An 18,207-nucleotide genomic window follows, 5' to 3' on the forward strand; every position below is an offset into this window, starting at 1 on the left:
TTATTTTTCCATTGCATACAAAATGTCGATCATTAAGCTCATCTCGAAAGAGAAATGAACACAAGAAATAAAATATTTTACACAGGAAAAATGTTATACACATAGTCCATAAAGTCTGCGTTCATGTGACAATTTTTTTTTTAATGATTAAAAAACAACATAAAAAAATAAATAAAGTTAAGTTTTGTTGTATATGTTGTTTCTTTATATTTCTTAAATTAGAAAACAAAAACAAAAATACAATTTTGCTTTTGCTTTTTTGTTCTAACGGTACTTTTGTCTCATAAGAAAAAATTATGACAGCCAAAAAGTCTGCGTTAACTTTGTTTACTTCGAAAGTACCGTCACTTTTTATGATGCTTGTTCTTATTTTTGATCAGTTTCAGTTCATTATCATAACAAGTGAAAATTACACTTTTTTTTTTTAATTTATAAATTTGGAAACATAGAAACTAAAGGAAAGGAAATAGGCATATCTGAAAGAAAAATAATTATTAAATTGTGGAAAGAAGGACAAAGCTTTAGAAATATTGGTGGAACAGTTGGAAGAACGTATTCTTCTGTCCAGCGCGTAATTAATAATTACAAAGAAACCAGCATTATAACTTCAAACCCTCGGCCTGGGCGTCAAAAAAATTATCCGTTAGAGAAGAGTGCAAAGTGATTAATATGGCAAGCAACAACCCTCGTATAACATCAACCAAAATTGTTGAAAATATTGAAACAATGTTTAAAAAAGCATCTGTGCTGAAACTGCCAGAAAAATATTACATAGAGCTGGATTTCATGGAAGAGTTGCTCGAAGAAAGCCGTATATTTTAGTCATAAACAGACAAAAGCGGATTGCATTCGCTAATACTTTCATCAATAAGTCTCCTGAATTCTGGAAACGAATTATTTTCTACGACGAGAGCAAATTCTGTGGAGTGAGTCAATTACAATTTATTGAGTCCAAAATGGATAAATGGGGTTATCTCAATATTTTGAAAAAAAATTTGAAACCAAGTGCTGCTAAACTAGGGTTAGCAACGACATTTTGGTTCCAACAAGATAACGATCCAAATCATACATCGGAGGTTGTTAGGCTTTGACTTCTATATAACACTCCAAAGTAGCTTAAAACACCAGCATCTTTGGGATCTATTGGAGAAAAAAATTCGTCAGCACGTTATAACCAGCAAGGAGATTTACGAAGTGTCATGCAAGCAGAATGGGCGAAAATAACATCTGAGGAAACAGAGAAGTTGGTAAACTCTATGCCAAATAGACTATGTGCAGTCTTAAAACAACGTGGCTATCCTACCAAATATTAGGAATGTGTTAATATGTTTTTATTTTGTGTTTAAATAACTCTTTTGTTTATTTTTAATTACTGAACGCAGACTTTGTGGTGCTTATTTATTTAAATCGCTCTAGAGTGATAGTGCTTAACCAAACTTAGAATTTTGTTTTTTTTAATGTTAGGAATATGAAGAAAAAATATATGCAAAAAGAGTTGATTTGATTTCTAATTTTATTTTATGTTCTTTAACCAATCATAAAAGTTTGTCAGGTGAACGCAGACTTTATGGGCTATGTGTATGTGTACACTTTTTAATTACATTGTTAACCCTTTTAAATTTAAGATAAGCCCATAGATAATGAATTTACAGACTTTTCAACCGAAATGTAAATAAAATATGTCAAGAGTTTTCCCGCATTTGTGTACTCTCGACCAATCCTATGACCGCTGGTTTCATGCATCAGATTAAAGCATAAGTCTTCGTCGGCTTTCCACCTTTCTTTTCTCAGAGAGGCACGTCCCAAACATCGCCCTCTCAAGCTTTATATTATTCCACGTGGTTTGGTTTGAAATAAACACAGAAGTATGGTCATTCTGATACATTGCACGACACCAGTGCAATCATAGTCATCAGTGGACCACAAACGTCGTAGTCGCATTATCTGATCCCTCCGACATCGCCCACGCGACGCTATATGCAGCAACAGCATCACCCAATATTGAAGACATATTGCCAAGAAAAGCATAGACCCGGCACTGGATAACTATGAGCACCACAGAAGCTGGAGAGAAGCTAAATTGGGGGCCACGGGTGAATCAAGGACATGCACATGGAATGTCCAAACTCTTTATAGTCGGTACAGAGTATACGACACGACCGCCTTTCAGGAAGTTTGATGGATTGGCAGAGGCATAACAACAACAACAGGGCGACGAGCTGTGCTACAGCTGCCATGATACAGTACATGAGTTTGGCTGGATAGACACGAGGATAGCTGCAATCCACATAAAAGCCAATTTATCTTATATCCGTCTATCTTACACATGTCTACCCGATAGTAAAAAAGGACGAAATCAAGAATTTATGCACAAACAACTTGTTTTCCATAAAAATAGTATTCCATTCATCACATAACTTACCGTAACAGTGCCTTGCCTAGTATATTTGGTTGATGCAACATAAGAATATTTGACAGTTAATACCACGGCATTCATAAGGTTTTTGGCTGCTTGAATTAATGATGTTGCGCTGTCCAACTGTAATTACAAAACAAAACCATTTAATTAAATATTTAATAATATAAAAAGCGTGTACAAAATTCATATTTATTTATATACCATAGTCGACCTATTTTATATCCACGCAAAATTTACACGTCAATTTAGTCGATCTAACCATGCCCGCAAGAACTTGGTGTGCCAGAGTACATAAACAAGAAAAGTTTCCTTGCGAACAGCGTTTTCGTGCCAAAGTTATTGACTCTCCGAGAGGAAGCAAGAGCGTTTGGTCATTCGTAAAAAGAGTAAAGGGCAACCCATAGGCAATCCCAACTCTTGTTAAGGATGATCAGGTATTCACTGACCCGGTTGATAAGGCTAATTTACTGGCTGAAATGTTTGCAGGAAATTCTTCCTTGCCGTTTAGTAATCAACCACTCCCCGTCATTAATAGTGTACCTAGTTCGATGCCTCAGATATTCTTTTATACGTGGAGTTAAAAGGGTCCTTGCGGATCTCGACGTTAATAAATCTCCGGTCCTGGACGGTATATAAACACGAAGTTTTCCTGGCGCGTTGGAAGGTTGCGAACGTTCAGCCCATCTCCAAAAAAGGTGGGGGGAACAATCCAGCGAATTACCAGCCAATTGCGATAAGCTCCGCGCTCTCCAAGGTTATGGAGAGTATGGTTAAACATCATCTTGTCAGATACTTAGAATCCAATGGCCTTCTTAGCGACAGACAGTATGTGTTCCGCAGAAATCGATCTACGGGAGACCTAATGGCATTTTTGTCGGAACGATGGAGTCGCTCTATGCACCAGTTTGGTGAGAGTAAGGTCGTGGGTCTGGATATCTCCAAGGCATTTGATAGGGTCTGGCACGGTGCACTTTTATCAAAGCTTGTCGCTTTTGGTGTCAGTAATAACTTCGTTCGATTTATATCGAGCTTTCTCAGAGATCGCACTATACGAGTTGTTGTAGATGAATTCGCATCAGATGAGTATACATTGACCGCAGGTGTGCCAGAAGGCTCTGTCCTTTCCCCTTCCTTTTTCTTATTTTCATTAACGATCTATTGGGTCAGACTTCGAATCCAGTCTACTCATTTGCCGATGACAGTAGTCTGTGTCATTCATATTCATTCGACCATAGGCCCTGTCCTCAAGAAATTGTGGACAGGAGGCGCATTATGGATGAGTCGCTCTCCCAGGATTTGTTGGCCATTTCCGAGTGGGGTAGAATGAACAGAGTCGACTTGGAGCTCCAAAATCATCCTTGGAGCTACTTGATCAACGGAGAGCGATGGTGTTGATTGGGGACAGTAGGGTATCCAACTCTATCGCTTCCCTTGAACATCGTCGGAATGTGGGTAGCATTGTATTGCTCTATCGTTATTTTCATGGCGTGTATTCCAGGGATATTCGTCTTCTTATCCCTGACGTTAGGATGTTCCCCGGGAATACAAGACTAGCCAGGAACTCACACCCGTTTGTAATCGATTGTCCAGTCGAACGGACCATGCATTACCGAGAAAAATTCATTTTCAATATCAATAAACACTATTCCCTCTTTCCCCTCTCCAACCCCTAACTTTCCTAATTGCCAACGCAATGCACTGCATATATAGGGGACATCACATGCGTGTTGGTTACGTGAAAAAAAAATATGGATAGCAAGTGGGCCAAATCGGTTTAAATTTGGATATAGCTTGCATATCAGATTTGATACGCGAAGTACACCTATAATGCTAGTAATGGGATTATATAATTTCCACTAGGTGAAAGAACTATCTTTAAACGTCTCACTGAAGCTGGACCTGATACTTATCAGTCAGTTAAAAAGCCACTAATATCAAAACGAATCCAATTGAAACTACTGCAATTTGCTTTAGAACATGTAAGTTGGAGAAACGTGCTTTTCACTGGCCGAAATAAAATAAGACCCAGAGAAAAACATCTGCAAAAGGATTAATGTGATTAGACGGTCAAACATGAAGGCAGCCACATTATGCTCTGGTACGGTGGAAAGGAATTTACTGTTCGTTGGAGCTTTCAGCAGTAGAATGACCTCAAGCACTGATCAACGGCCACAAAAGCGTAGTTTACGGAAAAAGCATAAATGTAATACAATAGCCACCTCAATCACCACACCTTTATTATATCGTCAATTCTTAAACAGAGGCTTAACCGTAAGATCTTTAAAAATACGGATGCAGATACATGAAAATTCCTAGGATTTTTTTTATAAATTTTTCATATTCTTGCAGTACAAATGGCAAGTGATTTGGACTATTTAAACTGCTGCTAAACAAGAATTTAAAAGCGTTGAATTAAGTAATTTAGCAATAAAATTATATTTTTTCGTTAACTTATTTAGATTCCATTGCAAGATATTGTTCGGCTATAGACCATTTCGTTTAGTGCTTTCTATTCAAAGAATAGCACAACAAAAAACTTTCAAAAGTAAGGCAAAATGTGTGATGTTGTCAAAAGCATTTGACCGGCCTTCTGCATCGCGATATCTGGTTCCCCAGCAGAACATAAAAAAAATATTTTTTAATATGTGGTTTTCGTACAACCGTTCTCTAATTCGTTTACTCGACAACTCCCATTTCACTAAAATGTTCATCGTTGCATACATGTGTATGCATCTATCTAACGAATGCCAACAATTCACTTCCATTAAGTTACATTACTCGAAGCATTAGCTGCAGCCATGAGTCAGTCTACTAAAAGGTGGTTAGGTTAAAAGAGGGTGCGGATATTAATCCGTCCCATGCCACTATGGACATACACCTAAGCCAGTAATCAGCTTGTTGTGCGCTCTAAATAATAAAAAGTAAACCGTGCTACTAACAAAACCCCTAAGTGTTTTCCATATCACCTCCTTAATTGGTTCATATCTGGTATTGTGAACCCACCTAAGTGCCGATGTCTGTTAGCCGTTAAAGTCGTGCTATGGCATAGAAAATGCTCCAGCGTCCCAACATCTTCCTCCACATGCCCTACACCTCCACATGCCCTACCAATTATAGCCTTGTCTTATCATTATCTGGATTTTCCCATAGCAAATTTCGTTGTCCTACCTACCGTTTCACTGATCCACTGTGTTAAATGCGCGTTCGTAGCCCACGTCCTTAACTCGGACTGCGTCGACCCGAAACGCTTCGGGTTAAAATTACGATACATTGGCCAATAAATGCAAAAGTGCGTTTACATTGCCCACTAAATCCGGATTTATGGCCTTTTCGAGATTTAAGTGTTAATTCCTTGGCCTTTGTCAGGTTTAACCATACAAAAATAAATGCCATTTGCAGAAGAACTATTGTTAAATCCCAAATAAATCCGATTTCATGTCTGAATAATCGATGAAAGTACCTAAATATGCAACTGTTTTCAAGAATTGTGTATGGTTGTCTGTGATATGCTCATTCATGCATACGCATGTACGCTTATGTGTCACTTAAATCCCCAAAATGGGCAGTGTAAACGGACAGCGTTTGTTTTTGGATTTAGTTAAATCCAGATGATACAAATTCCAATGTAAACGTGCAACAAATTTATGGCCTTTTCGAGATTTAAGTGCTATATCTTGTACTTTTTGTAGGTTTTACCACACAAAAATAAACCCGATTTCATGGATGAGTAATCGATAAAAGTGGTCTAGGTATAAACCCGTGCAAGACAGAAGTAATTCTGTTCAGCTGGAGATACAAGTACAAGATACACAGAACACACCTGTTCGTTTAGTATGGAACCATCCGTATAGAAGTCCATGTAACTTCTGTTACCAGGGATATTGTAGTTCCAATCGGTTCGATCAGGAATAGTGGTACAGTACTTTTATCAAAAAGCGGCTCAGGGGGGGGGGGGGGGTGTAATTCACACTGCCTGGAACATTGGATATTGTATCAAGGATAACACCGTGCTCATACCCGCCACATGACCAATGAGAAAGCTCACTTAACCTCACAGCAGTGGTCGCTGCGATTTGTGGAGCCACAATGTCCAGAGGCATAAAATGTAGCATTAAATTCAGTGCATCAGATGGTGTCGTCCTCAGTGCGGCTGCGCAAACAAGCCATCCTTTGGAACCGGTTAAGTATTGAGCAGTAGGTGGACTTTTGAAGCGCCCTTCACCAGACCACAACACCATATGGCATTAATGGTCTGACAACTGCAGTATAAACCCAATGCACGCGGTCTAAACCCCCAACTTTTGCCAATGGCTGTTTTGCAGGCGCATAGGGCAAGAGTCGCCTTTATAGGCCTTTCCAAAGTGTTGGATTTGAAGTTCAATTTCCTGTCCAGCAAAACCCCCAGGTAATTTGCGCTTTCTGTGAATGGAACATTCTCTCATCCCAAAGGGACAGGTTCCACTATAGGCACCTGTGTTGTATCTCCTGCTGAAAAGGCCTACTTCTGTCTTGGACAGATTTATACCCAGGCTACTTTCGGTATCGTACTTCGCTGTTACACGTAGATCTTCCTGAAATATATCTCTTAAGAGTGCTGGGAAACTTTCCCCTAACCGCAATTGCCACGTCATCAGCATACGCGACCACTTTTACGACTTTGGCTATATTCCAAAGTACACCACCTTGAGGTATTCCTCTGCTGACCCATTTTTTTTAGATCTACAGATTCCAAATTTGACGTAATGCATCTTTTAATATGTATCTTATTAAAAAACTATCTTACGGCTGTGTTGATGGCTAGAAACACCAGCTTTGTCATGATTAATGTCGGTTTTACATTATTGAAAACACCTTCAATGTCAAAAAATGCTACCATTGTATATTCCTTGACATCAAGATAACCCTCTATGTAGCCGACTAGGTCGTGAAGGGTTGTTTCTGTGGCGATCTCCAGAGTCTTTGCCCTAAGATAAGTTCTGTCAACCTCTCAAGAGTCTTCAGCATAAAGGATGACAGACTAATAGGACGAAAATCTATCGCCTTCATTTGGTAGGGTTTTCCTGCTTTCGGAATGAAAATTAGCATCTTGTCCCTCCATCCCACAGGTATATAAGACAAGCTGATACAACGAGTCTATAAGACAAAACTTGCAATTCAACCGGGCCTGACGACTTAAGAGTTGGAACTTCTTATTGCCCGAAGGATTTCGGCTCAGACACAATTTCCCTAATAACCTCCGACGAATGCATATCAGTGACAACTTCTTCTGGCGCCATGATGTCCTTTGGAGAATTTCCCGGGAAATGTGTATCAACGAGTAGTTCTAGTGTTTCCTCACTAGACATTGTCCATACATCCTCTGCTTCTAAATATATCCCACCATAATAGGTCTCGAGGACACAGTCTTCCTTAGCATAGAGGCCTCAGATGTATCCTACTGCAGAATTCTACCCTGGATTTTTTCTGACCTTTTCTCAGCTCGTCCTTATGTTTTCTTAGCTCAGCCTTATAGATATCCCAATCGTGTGGTACTCTTGTGGCTTTTGCTCTGTTGAAGAGTTTTCTGTATTCCTTTCATAGACCAACCAGCTCTGGGGTCCACCATGGCGGTCACATGCTGATAAAAGCGAGTCATTTAGGGCCTTCGTGATCCGCTTGACCACTATGTCTGTATCCTCCTCAATTTCCACCTACTTTTCTGGTCTAGAAGGGATAGACGTGCTACTTTAAATATATAGAACTGATCATATCGAAAATATTACCCGACCACTGCAATGTGTATCAAGCGGAGATCCTTGCAATTAAGGCAGTGGTGGAATGGCTAAGATATAATGTTTTACCGACAGTTGGCATAAATATCAAGTGGAGAGTCTCAGCGACAGGGCGGGCGGCACCCGATCTTTCTTATATACTGAATGCCTATAATGCTCGGATATTACAAGGAAAGTTAATGACGCCTTTAAGTAACCAATGAGCATCATGTTCCCGCGGGAATTGGTCCTATAGACCAGAATGAGCTTGCTTACCTATAGGAGCTTGAAGATTATCGCTATTTCCAAATGCAAATTTGGCAACAAAAACAACAATAGGGTATTAAAACTTAGTGCATTTATTTTTAACATCTAGCAGGAAGAGAAATAGACCCATTGCTAAGTATACCGATCGGAATCACTTTCTAATTCGATATAGCTATGTCCGTCTGTCTGTACATGTTAAATTGTTATCATCAAGTACAGATCGCAATTATCATCCGATCACCTTGAATTAGCAGACTTTTTTTGTGCTAGAGTCGAAGCCTATTGAAATCGGAAGAAACTAGCTTAGAAATTCCACACGTAGGTTGAGGCTATTATTCTTGAGACTACTGGTGAATATCATAGAATTTGGTTCAGATTTAGATATTGCTTTCATATCGGGCAATTCATAGCCCGATTTACACATATGAAGAAGGACTTTGAGTCAAAAAAAAGTTGATCATCGCGAAAATTTGCACAAATTCATTTTTTAATCATCCGCGTAATTTTACAAAAATCGGCGCAGATTTTGTCGGAAATGAGTTTAAATTCAGATATAGCGTCAATTTAATGATATTGCTCAAAATATTATTATAGGGAAGGTGTAGGGTATTATATAATAGACACCGTCCTACTTTTGCATTTCCACACATGTACTCAGTAAAAAAGAACTTTAAAGTTAAAACTTGAACTTGAAAACTTGGCTGTGATTTGTGATATATTATGACTTCATTATCACATAAGTTTCCAATATGGTGACCTAAATGAACAAGTTCGGTAAAAAATTAAAATATCGGAGTTTTAAAAAACCTCAATAAAAATTGAAAAACAAGTAAAAACAGATTAAGTTGGGCGGGACCAAATCCTGTTTATTATTCGCATTTGTGAAGTTTTTTAATTTTTTTTTTTCAAATGGGTACATTGGTTTAGTTGGGAGCTATGTATATCAGATAATGGGGCGATTTTAACCATACTTAGATGTTGGTACAACATTTTAATGAAATCGAAATGATAGTTATATCTTTACATAAACCAATTCGCACCATTTTCAATGCTAACCGACATGAATCAGTAAGCAGTATTTTTGCAAAGCAGCTAGCTTTAATGGTTTCAAAGGGAGCATGTTTTCGACAGACAGACGGACATAGCTAGATCGACCGAAAATGTATATACTTTATGATGTTACGAACGGAATAACGAAATAAGAATAACCCATTCTCTGATGAAGTGCTAAAATGTAATAAAACATCGACGTTACTCATTAACCCATTGAAACATAAAGCTCCTTACACAGTTTATTCTAATTTTTTTTCGGATTTAAATGGCGATAAATAATCGATTTTAAAAAATATTTTTATACCCTTTCGCCAAAGGGTGGGGGTATACTAATTTCGTCATTCTGTTTGTAACATCTCGAAATAGGCTTCTGAGACCCCATAAAGTATATATATTCTTGATTGTCATGTCATTTTAAGTCGATCTAGCCATGTCCGTCCGTCTGTCGAAAGCACGCTTACTTTCGAAGGAGTAAAGCTAGCAGCTTGAAATTTTGCACAAATACTTTTTATTAGTGTAGGTCGGTTGGGATTGTAAATTGACCAAATCGGTCCATCTTTTGATACAGCTGCCATATAAACGGATCTTGGGTCTTTACTTCTTGAGCCTCTATAGGGCGCAATTCTCATCCAATATTGACTGAAATTTTGCACGTAGTGTTTTGGTATCACTTCCAACAACTGTGTTAGGTTTGATTCAAATCGGATCATAATCTGGTATAGCTGTCATATAAACCGATCTTGGATCTTGACTTCTTGAGCCAATAGAGCGCGCGATTCTCAACCGATTTGGCTGAAATTTTGCATAAGGTGTTTTGTTATGACTTCCAATAACTGTTCTTAGTATGGCGCAAATCGGTACATAATAATATGCCTGACATTTAAACCGATCTAGAATGTGGACTTCTTGAGCCTCTAGAGGGCGCAATTCTCATCCGACTTGGCAGAAAATTTGTACAACGGCTTCTCTCATGGCCTTCAACATACGTGTCTAATATGGTCTGAATCGATCAATAGCTTGATACAGCTCCCATATAAACCTATCTCTCGATTTTGCTTCTTGAGCCTCTACAAGGCGCAATTCTTATCCGAATGAACTGAAATATTAGACAATGACTTCTACAATTTTCAGCATTCATTTGTGGTCCGAATTGGACTATAACTTGATATAGCTCCAATAGCATAACAGTTCTTATTCAATATTCTTTGTGTGCCTTAAAGAGATACCGCGCATAGAACTCGACAAATGCGATCCATGGTGGAGGGTATATAAGATTCGGCCCGGCCGAACTTAGCACGCTCTTACTTGTTTTTATAGAAAAGCGGAAACTTAGTTTCCAGAAAGTGTTTTTTTATAAAGGCCGATATGCATAGAGTGCGCTTAATGTTTCCACATGAAGGAAAAATAAAAATATTGGTCCCGTTAGCGTACCAATAATTTTATTTTTTTTATTTACTTGCTTTTATTTTTGTTAGTAGTACAAGATGTTGGAACTTGATCAGAATAATTGAATAACAAGTAATTTTGGTATGTTCCAACTTCTTTTCTATACGGCTTTCCAAAATGTTCATTTATTGGTGTGTTCTGCGATTTAGTTTTACTTTTCCCCTCAAATCAATTTGCAAACAAAAAGTTAAAATTAATTATTTGTGTAACATAATTTTTTGGTTTTATCAAAGAAGACTTATGATGAAAATTTGGGAAATTTTAACTTTATTAACGTGATAAAAATCAGTTTGTTTTTGGGGGAAAGTGGAGCCCAGAGCACACACGATAAATGGACATGTAGCATAAGCAATAAAAAAACGTTCGATAAAAACGACGCACTAATGGGTTCAAATGTAATACTTACTCCAGACACGATCAATTCTCCACTTATATTCTGCACATCTGCTTTAACTTTAGATGTTATCTGAATCTGATGACAATAAAGAGCTATACGTTGCAAATAAGCCAATAAATCTTTTTTTGTTGAGCTTTCAGGGCATTGTTCAGCTATTTCTCGAGTCAATTTATCGAGTTTCGTGCCAGCTTCCGAAATTTTTTTTGCCGCATTTATAACGTCCATAGTAGTTTTAAGTGGGCCACGACCACTGCCAAAAAGAAAGAAAGTTAAGAGTATACAATATTATGGTTGTAAATATTATGGAATCTTGAAAAAGTATATACCGTGTAAAATCAGTCATCTCCATCATAATCATGCACATGTGTTTTGCCAAAAATATAATATCATTTCCGGTGTCATCCCACTTAGCCACTTCAGAATCGAAAGTTAACTTTTCCCTTCGGAAAAGCTCAACTTGTTGGGCTATTTTCTGTTTGTCCTCCTCCGTCATTTTTCTCATTGCCTCCTACGACAAAATAAAAATGTATTACCAAACGAAGCTATACAAAACTAATCAATTTACTCTGGCTGTACAAATTCCACTTATATCTGGATACTCGTCAACGGTTTGATCGCCTGTATGTACGCTAGCTGTTGAAAATAGAAAATAAAAGCATTGTACATTAAATTTATATCAAATATTTCTGAATGAAGTCGTTCTATTATGCATATTTGAAAACACAATGATTAAAAAAAGTGCAATTTTCCTATTTTTATATTAATCGATATACTGACATTGATTTTTTGTTTACCTCACAAATGTCGCCAATTTTATTTATGATATAACCACCAAGGAAATAAAAACCCAAGCGTCTGGCGTTAAAGGCGGACATGCTTACACCTCAGCTACGACGGCCTCCTTCATCGACAAGGGCATGAATATGTTGCAAGGTGCTGTGCGAACGCAGACAGTACTGACGAGATGGAGCTATACAACAACAACTGCCGGTTGGTGTTGTGAAACAGTCAATGGCCAAGCTTGCAAGCCCGACATAGGTCTGGCCATAAATGGATCTAGAAACTTTAATGCGCTTCATGGCATTCTCCCCTAAGAAACGACCAGCGGCGCTTAGCTTTGGCAGAGCAGATTGAAGGCTTCATGTTTTGCACGGTGAATGAGGATGCCCCGCTAGGATTACGAGGAGGTGCAGCAGCCCGCCAGATATTTTCATTGCATCCCCTGATCTCCTGAGTGACTTATCCTGGCAAGCCGTCATTTCTTTGGGATCAAATCACCTCCCTATAATTCTCACCATCGACCGACCACCCGAATTCATAACATCTGAGGGCCGGACGTTTATCAATCAGAAGAAGGCCGATTGGGTCGGCTTCAGTGTGTACAACAATAGCCGCTTGGACTGACAGTGAACTATGAGCAAATCTGATTTTGTATGCGTACAAATTGTTAAAATTATGAGAATTGTAGTCAAATCATAAATTTGTGAAAACAATTTAATGTTGATTTGCTCTCCTTCGACTGACAAAAAAAAACTGTTTTCTTTATGTTTTCATCAAAACGAATAGAGCACGCTCTAAACAAAAATTAAAAAAAATTAAATTACACGTGCTATTTTGAAAAGTGATTTTCATGTTAGTTTAATTTGTATCACACGACATGTACAACTCCACATGTTCTAAATTTGACATGTCATAAGACACACGTGTTATAGATCCTTAAGCTACCATAGTTGGTTTGCCAGCATAAGACCATCGGCTGAGTAGTGCTTGCTCGCAAACAACTCACGATGTCCGACAACTAAATCGTAAAACACAAGGGTGGAACGATTAACAAAGCGAACGGACAAAGCTCATTATATTATCTTAGAAGCATGTGTTTTAGCTGGCTTACTTTTTATGAGCTGAATGTGATAGTAGACGGAGAAATGATTGCGACCATTAAGTGTCCCAAAAAACTTTGCGTCACATTTGACTTCTCTTGCATATTCTCCCCACATGCCACAGCAATTTATCACTTGCCGGCAGCACTTGGGGTGCAGACAAAGAAACCTTGTTGACCACGTACAAAGCAATTGGCCGGTCTGTGGTAAGTTATGCAGCGCCAGTGTGGTCTCGTCAGCTCTGTGACACGCAGTGGAATAATTTTCAGATCTGTCAGAATGCCGCCCTTAGAACTGCGACGGGCTGTCTCCTCAGTTCTCATGTGGACCACCTCCATTAGGAGACAAAGATCCTACCAGTGCGAAGATATGCTGTCTAAGCAATACCCTTTGGGCTATTATCGCAGGGACCATCCAAATCATCTTCTTGTAGATAGGTATCCACCGCCCAAAAACCTTTAAGGTAGATCTAAATGATCTAGAGCGTGAGGTTTAGCGCTACAAGAGAGAACCTCTAGATCAAGCGACATATCAAGCGGGTCTAGACAACATTCATACAGACACGGCAGAAGATGCGATAAAAAGCTACCGGGAGAATGTAGTCCTTGAAAAACGACCGCCTCCCATTGCACCTGAAGAAATTGACCTTCCCCGGCAAACCAGCGTAGTTCTGGCTCAATTACGTTCCGGCGTATGCAGCAGCCGCTTCAACTGCTACAGAGCAAGGATTGATGTGCAAGATGTATGTTTCGATTGTAACCAGCGACCACACGATACACGTCACCTGTTTCACTGCCCAGCCAGACCCACACAACTCAGACTCAGACCGCAGAGTTACTAGATCTGGACACTCAACAGCATCCAGCAGACGAAAGATAGAACACAAAAACTGCTATAACAACAACAACAAAGACACGCACACATTCCATATCGTAAGTACAGTACACATAATATAGTATCGTAAGTACAACAACAATCTGTATAAAATTGTTTTTAACAGCTATTTGCAAAAAAAAAAAAACGCAAATTTGCCCAAGAACTTTCCTATAAGGAACAGGGGCAAACTTATCACATATCAATGAGTGCTGTCCGATTCCGAAGTTTAAGCTCAATGCTAAGGGGCCTCTTCTTTATAGCCGATTCCGAACGGCATGACGCAGTGCGATACCTCTTTGGAGAAAATATTTTACATGGCAAAGTACCTTACATATGTCGCCATCTGCGCTACGATGGCCTGCAAGAGCGATTTGCAGCACCATAAAATCCTTAATTACAAAATAGGGATAAAGGTTTTTATGATGCCTTCACCAGTTTTTTCTAATATTCTTTTGGCGCCATCTTTGGGTTTTGTTTTTCTCAAATATTTTCAAAGTTAACACGATATCACCTTATGACATGGTGTTGTTTGCGTATCGGATATTAACGATTCGCAAACAACACACGATGTCCAACGACCAATAGAAAAACACATACACTGTACCACTACTTAAACTTTCGGGCAACTTTCACTCTGTTGTCATATAAGGGTGTGTTTTTAAAGTGGCTATTGAGTGTCAAATTTTGAGTTTTATGCAGTTCTCTGGTACAATACAATTCGATTAAAGTGATGACCAAAAATCGTTTTCAACAACCATAATATCATTTTGTAAAAATTTGAATTCAATAAAGCCTTCGACAACCGGAATAGAGTGATTATTTTTACACTAATTATGTGAAAGTGTTTGGTTTTTGTCATAATAATTAGAATGTCCTAATTAAATATTTATATAATTTCGTTATTAAAACTGAACAAAAAATTCTTAGTCAACTAATATATGTTTATATTGGAAAAAAACTACTTACATCGACTTCTAGTCTCCAAAGTCATATCTTCAACTGGTTCAAATTCAGTATCAGTGTCCAAATCTTCGGAGCTCTAATGACAAAATAGAAAATATTGAAAATTGTATATGAATATATTTTTACAAATTTAAGTTGTAACATCAAACATTAATGATAACATCCGGACCTAGCCTTTTACAAATTCTTTGACTTAATATGCATATTTGTTGAAAGAATAAATGTTGCACTTTAATGTGTAAACTTTTCGTTTATTTTGTATGAATACCGATCGTTTTGTCAGAAATAACCCAAAAATGAAAGATTTCGAGCGATTTTATGCGATTATTCAGCCCAAGACAACGCTGAGGTAGATGAAATGGACTTCTTGAACATGCGGGCTTTTATTAAGTCCATACTTGATTTCGTCCTCTTCTGGTTAATTGAATTGATACGATGCCGAAGAACAGGATTATGGACGGCTCGATATCCAAGATTGTGATCGGAAGATCACTAAAAGAAGAGGGGTTATCACCTCCTTTAGGCTTATAGCTATCAATGGCAAAAATGCAAATTGCAAATTTTGCCCATGAACATTCCGCTAAGGAACAGGGGCAATGACATTCTAAGCTATTTTGAGGAGTAAGGATGGATGTTGTTGTCTACGTGAATGAAGTCGTCCACATGGTGGTTGGCCGCTTTCTTCCTATTATTGCAGGCTTCATCTGGGGCTAATCTCGACCGTAAGGAATAGCGCCTTCAGACATGAGCTGAACGCCATGCTGAACGCCTTTGCACATGCATATTAGTGTGCGGCATCGAAGATTTCCCTTTAGCTAAGGGAATTGGCAATCTGGAGTTCCTCAATTTAACGTCGATTTCCTTAAGAGGAAGCTATAGGCTCGAGATATACCGCCTTGTCATAGATATTCTGCATGCACCGATGAGTCCAGATTGGAGAAGACGGAACCGGGACAGAAGATCTAGACGACCTGAGCACGATCTAGGTCTAGTGAAAAAAGTCCTGACTGACCATTGGAATGTCATTTTAATTCGCACAGGCAGAGGCCGATTTCTGCAGGGTTTGTAACTAGGGGAAAAGGCACAGGATAATGTATGAACACCTCTTTTCATGCGTAGAAACTCTTCAAACACGTGGTTCTGAAATGGCTGACTGGAGAACACTCTCACCGATGAGGTTTCCTCTTCGTTCCGACTGGTTTCTCCCGTTTTTGTCATGTGATTATCCTTCCCCTTTCATTTTAAAATCTTGCATTGCACTATTGTATAATCCTTTCTGTATTCCTCATATTCTTCTTGTTGTTTAGGGAGTACACGATGGACCTAAGGTGTCAGAGAGCTGTGGCTACCGATCTACCGCCTTGTAGCGCAATGTGGCAAACCCAATGAAACCTAGATCTACAAGTGAAGCGGCTGGTGATTGATGTTGCCAGCGCTCGCGCTTTAGCCCTTTACCTCTGATGACATTTTTTCCGATTACTTTTTGTCACTTTTATCGTGCTTCCATAACATCAAATTAATTGGAATGATTGAAACATACCAGATAAATAGTAGGAGATTCGTTTACCGTTCAAAAAAAAAACCTTTTTATACATCGAAATGTTAGGTTTGTGACTTTTTCTTTGTTAATGCACAAAAGTGGTTCCCTATGGGTTTACCTAACCCAGCATTGGGAAAAGAGTAACTTTTCGTCGAGTCCTATTTCCTAACAGTAAGGGCTCACTTACATTGCAACGAAGTCTCACGCGTTATATATTTACAAGTATCGGCACAATAAATTAATAAAATGTTAACAACACGCTACTGTAAATTCATACTCACACATATATAGACTTACTCTGTTCATTAATACTGCACGTCGAATTTCTCTCACGCCATCATATACTAAACGGGATGCATCAATAAAATCATTTTCATCGACGTCTTTATTCGATTTGGTCAACAAAGCTTCAACGGCTGCATCAACGCGTTGATCAAATTTCGACATAACTGGAATATACAACAAATCGGTACATTTTTGTGTATCCTAAGAGTTTTTTTTTAATATTACCTTGATCTCGTAATACCTTTACAGCTTCAAGAACGCGTTTTGTGTAAATGCATGGTTCATAATTATCCATTTCAGCTTCTACAACATTACATACTCGTGCAGATCTTCCCTGAATAGCACTAGACGTGATGCGCAAGTCTTCCGCATCCCCAACTTGCAAAGCCATAACACATTTATTGACATCTTCGAGAATATGATTCTCAGATACAGCCAGGAAGTCGTCAATTGTAGTTATATCATCAACTGCCTCTGTAAGAATTCGAACTTGAACTTCCCAAGCTTGACGATAAGCAGTCATATTTTCTTGTGCAACTTTGGAATTTGGTCGGACAGTTAATATTGATGCAGCATTTATGACTTGTGGGCATAAACTCTCTATCTGCGCTGCCGCATATCGAACCATTTTGACTCCATCTTCATTATTAGACATGCTGCAAACTAGATTTGCAACTTCTACGAGTTTCTCTGCGTGTTTTGTGAAAATTTCGGATTTTTCTCGAACGCTTTTCTCGTTTCCCGTTTTTGCGGCTTCGATCAAATCAATAAGTGGTGTCGTTGTTTCCAAAAAGGAATCTGAAACATGATCGACTACTGCCTTCCGCAATTGCCGACGAAGATCTCTTGTCTTTTTACACATTTGATCTATAGCCCTGTCGAGACCAGGGCTATTGTCCTTTTGTCCCATCTACATGAAACAAAATATTTCATTAGAATTTTTACAAAAACTTTAGAAAAATTTAATATAAATGAAATTGTACATTACACAAATCCATAACTCATATAATACACGACCGACGAGGTCAATCCCATGGCAGCCGGTCGTACGTACCGGATTGGTCCGATGGCATGACCGAGGACGTAGTTACACAGTAAATATTTTTTGTATAAAATGTTGGATTTATTTGTTTTTATGCTCCGTATAATGTCGGGATTCTAAAATGTTTACAGAAGTCAATATAAGCAACGAATGTCTCAAGAGCTCATATCCCTTTGAAACCCACTATTGTTTTAAAGCGGTACATATGGGAGTATAAGGTGATTCGAATTAAGCCTTTCTTCTTGTTTTGTTGCGTAGGAAATTGAACTTCGATTTTTGGGTCTGTAAA

At 38.5% G+C, this 18,207-nt stretch overlaps 1 protein-coding gene across 1 annotated transcript in view; it reads right to left on the minus strand.

Moving 5' to 3' along the window:
• The window catches only part of LOC106084239 (catenin alpha), a 29,499-nt gene that overhangs the window by 1,079 nt on the left and 10,213 nt on the right, over positions 1-18,207 (minus strand). The window contains exons 5-11 of the mRNA XM_013247800.2: positions 17,102-17,786; positions 16,889-17,040; positions 15,055-15,127; positions 11,898-11,965; positions 11,659-11,840; positions 11,342-11,582; positions 2,423-2,539 (exon numbers count right to left, since the gene is read on the minus strand). Of these exons, the coding sequence (XP_013103254.1) occupies positions 2,423-2,539; positions 11,342-11,582; positions 11,659-11,840; positions 11,898-11,965; positions 15,055-15,127; positions 16,889-17,040; positions 17,102-17,786 (1,518 nt within the window). The remainder of the gene's footprint in view (positions 1-2,422; positions 2,540-11,341; positions 11,583-11,658; positions 11,841-11,897; positions 11,966-15,054; positions 15,128-16,888; positions 17,041-17,101; positions 17,787-18,207) is intronic.

This window comes from Stomoxys calcitrans, chromosome 2 (assembly GCF_963082655.1).
Source record: "Stomoxys calcitrans chromosome 2, idStoCalc2.1, whole genome shotgun sequence".
NCBI classification, from domain to species: Eukaryota; Metazoa; Arthropoda; class Insecta; order Diptera; family Muscidae; genus Stomoxys; species Stomoxys calcitrans.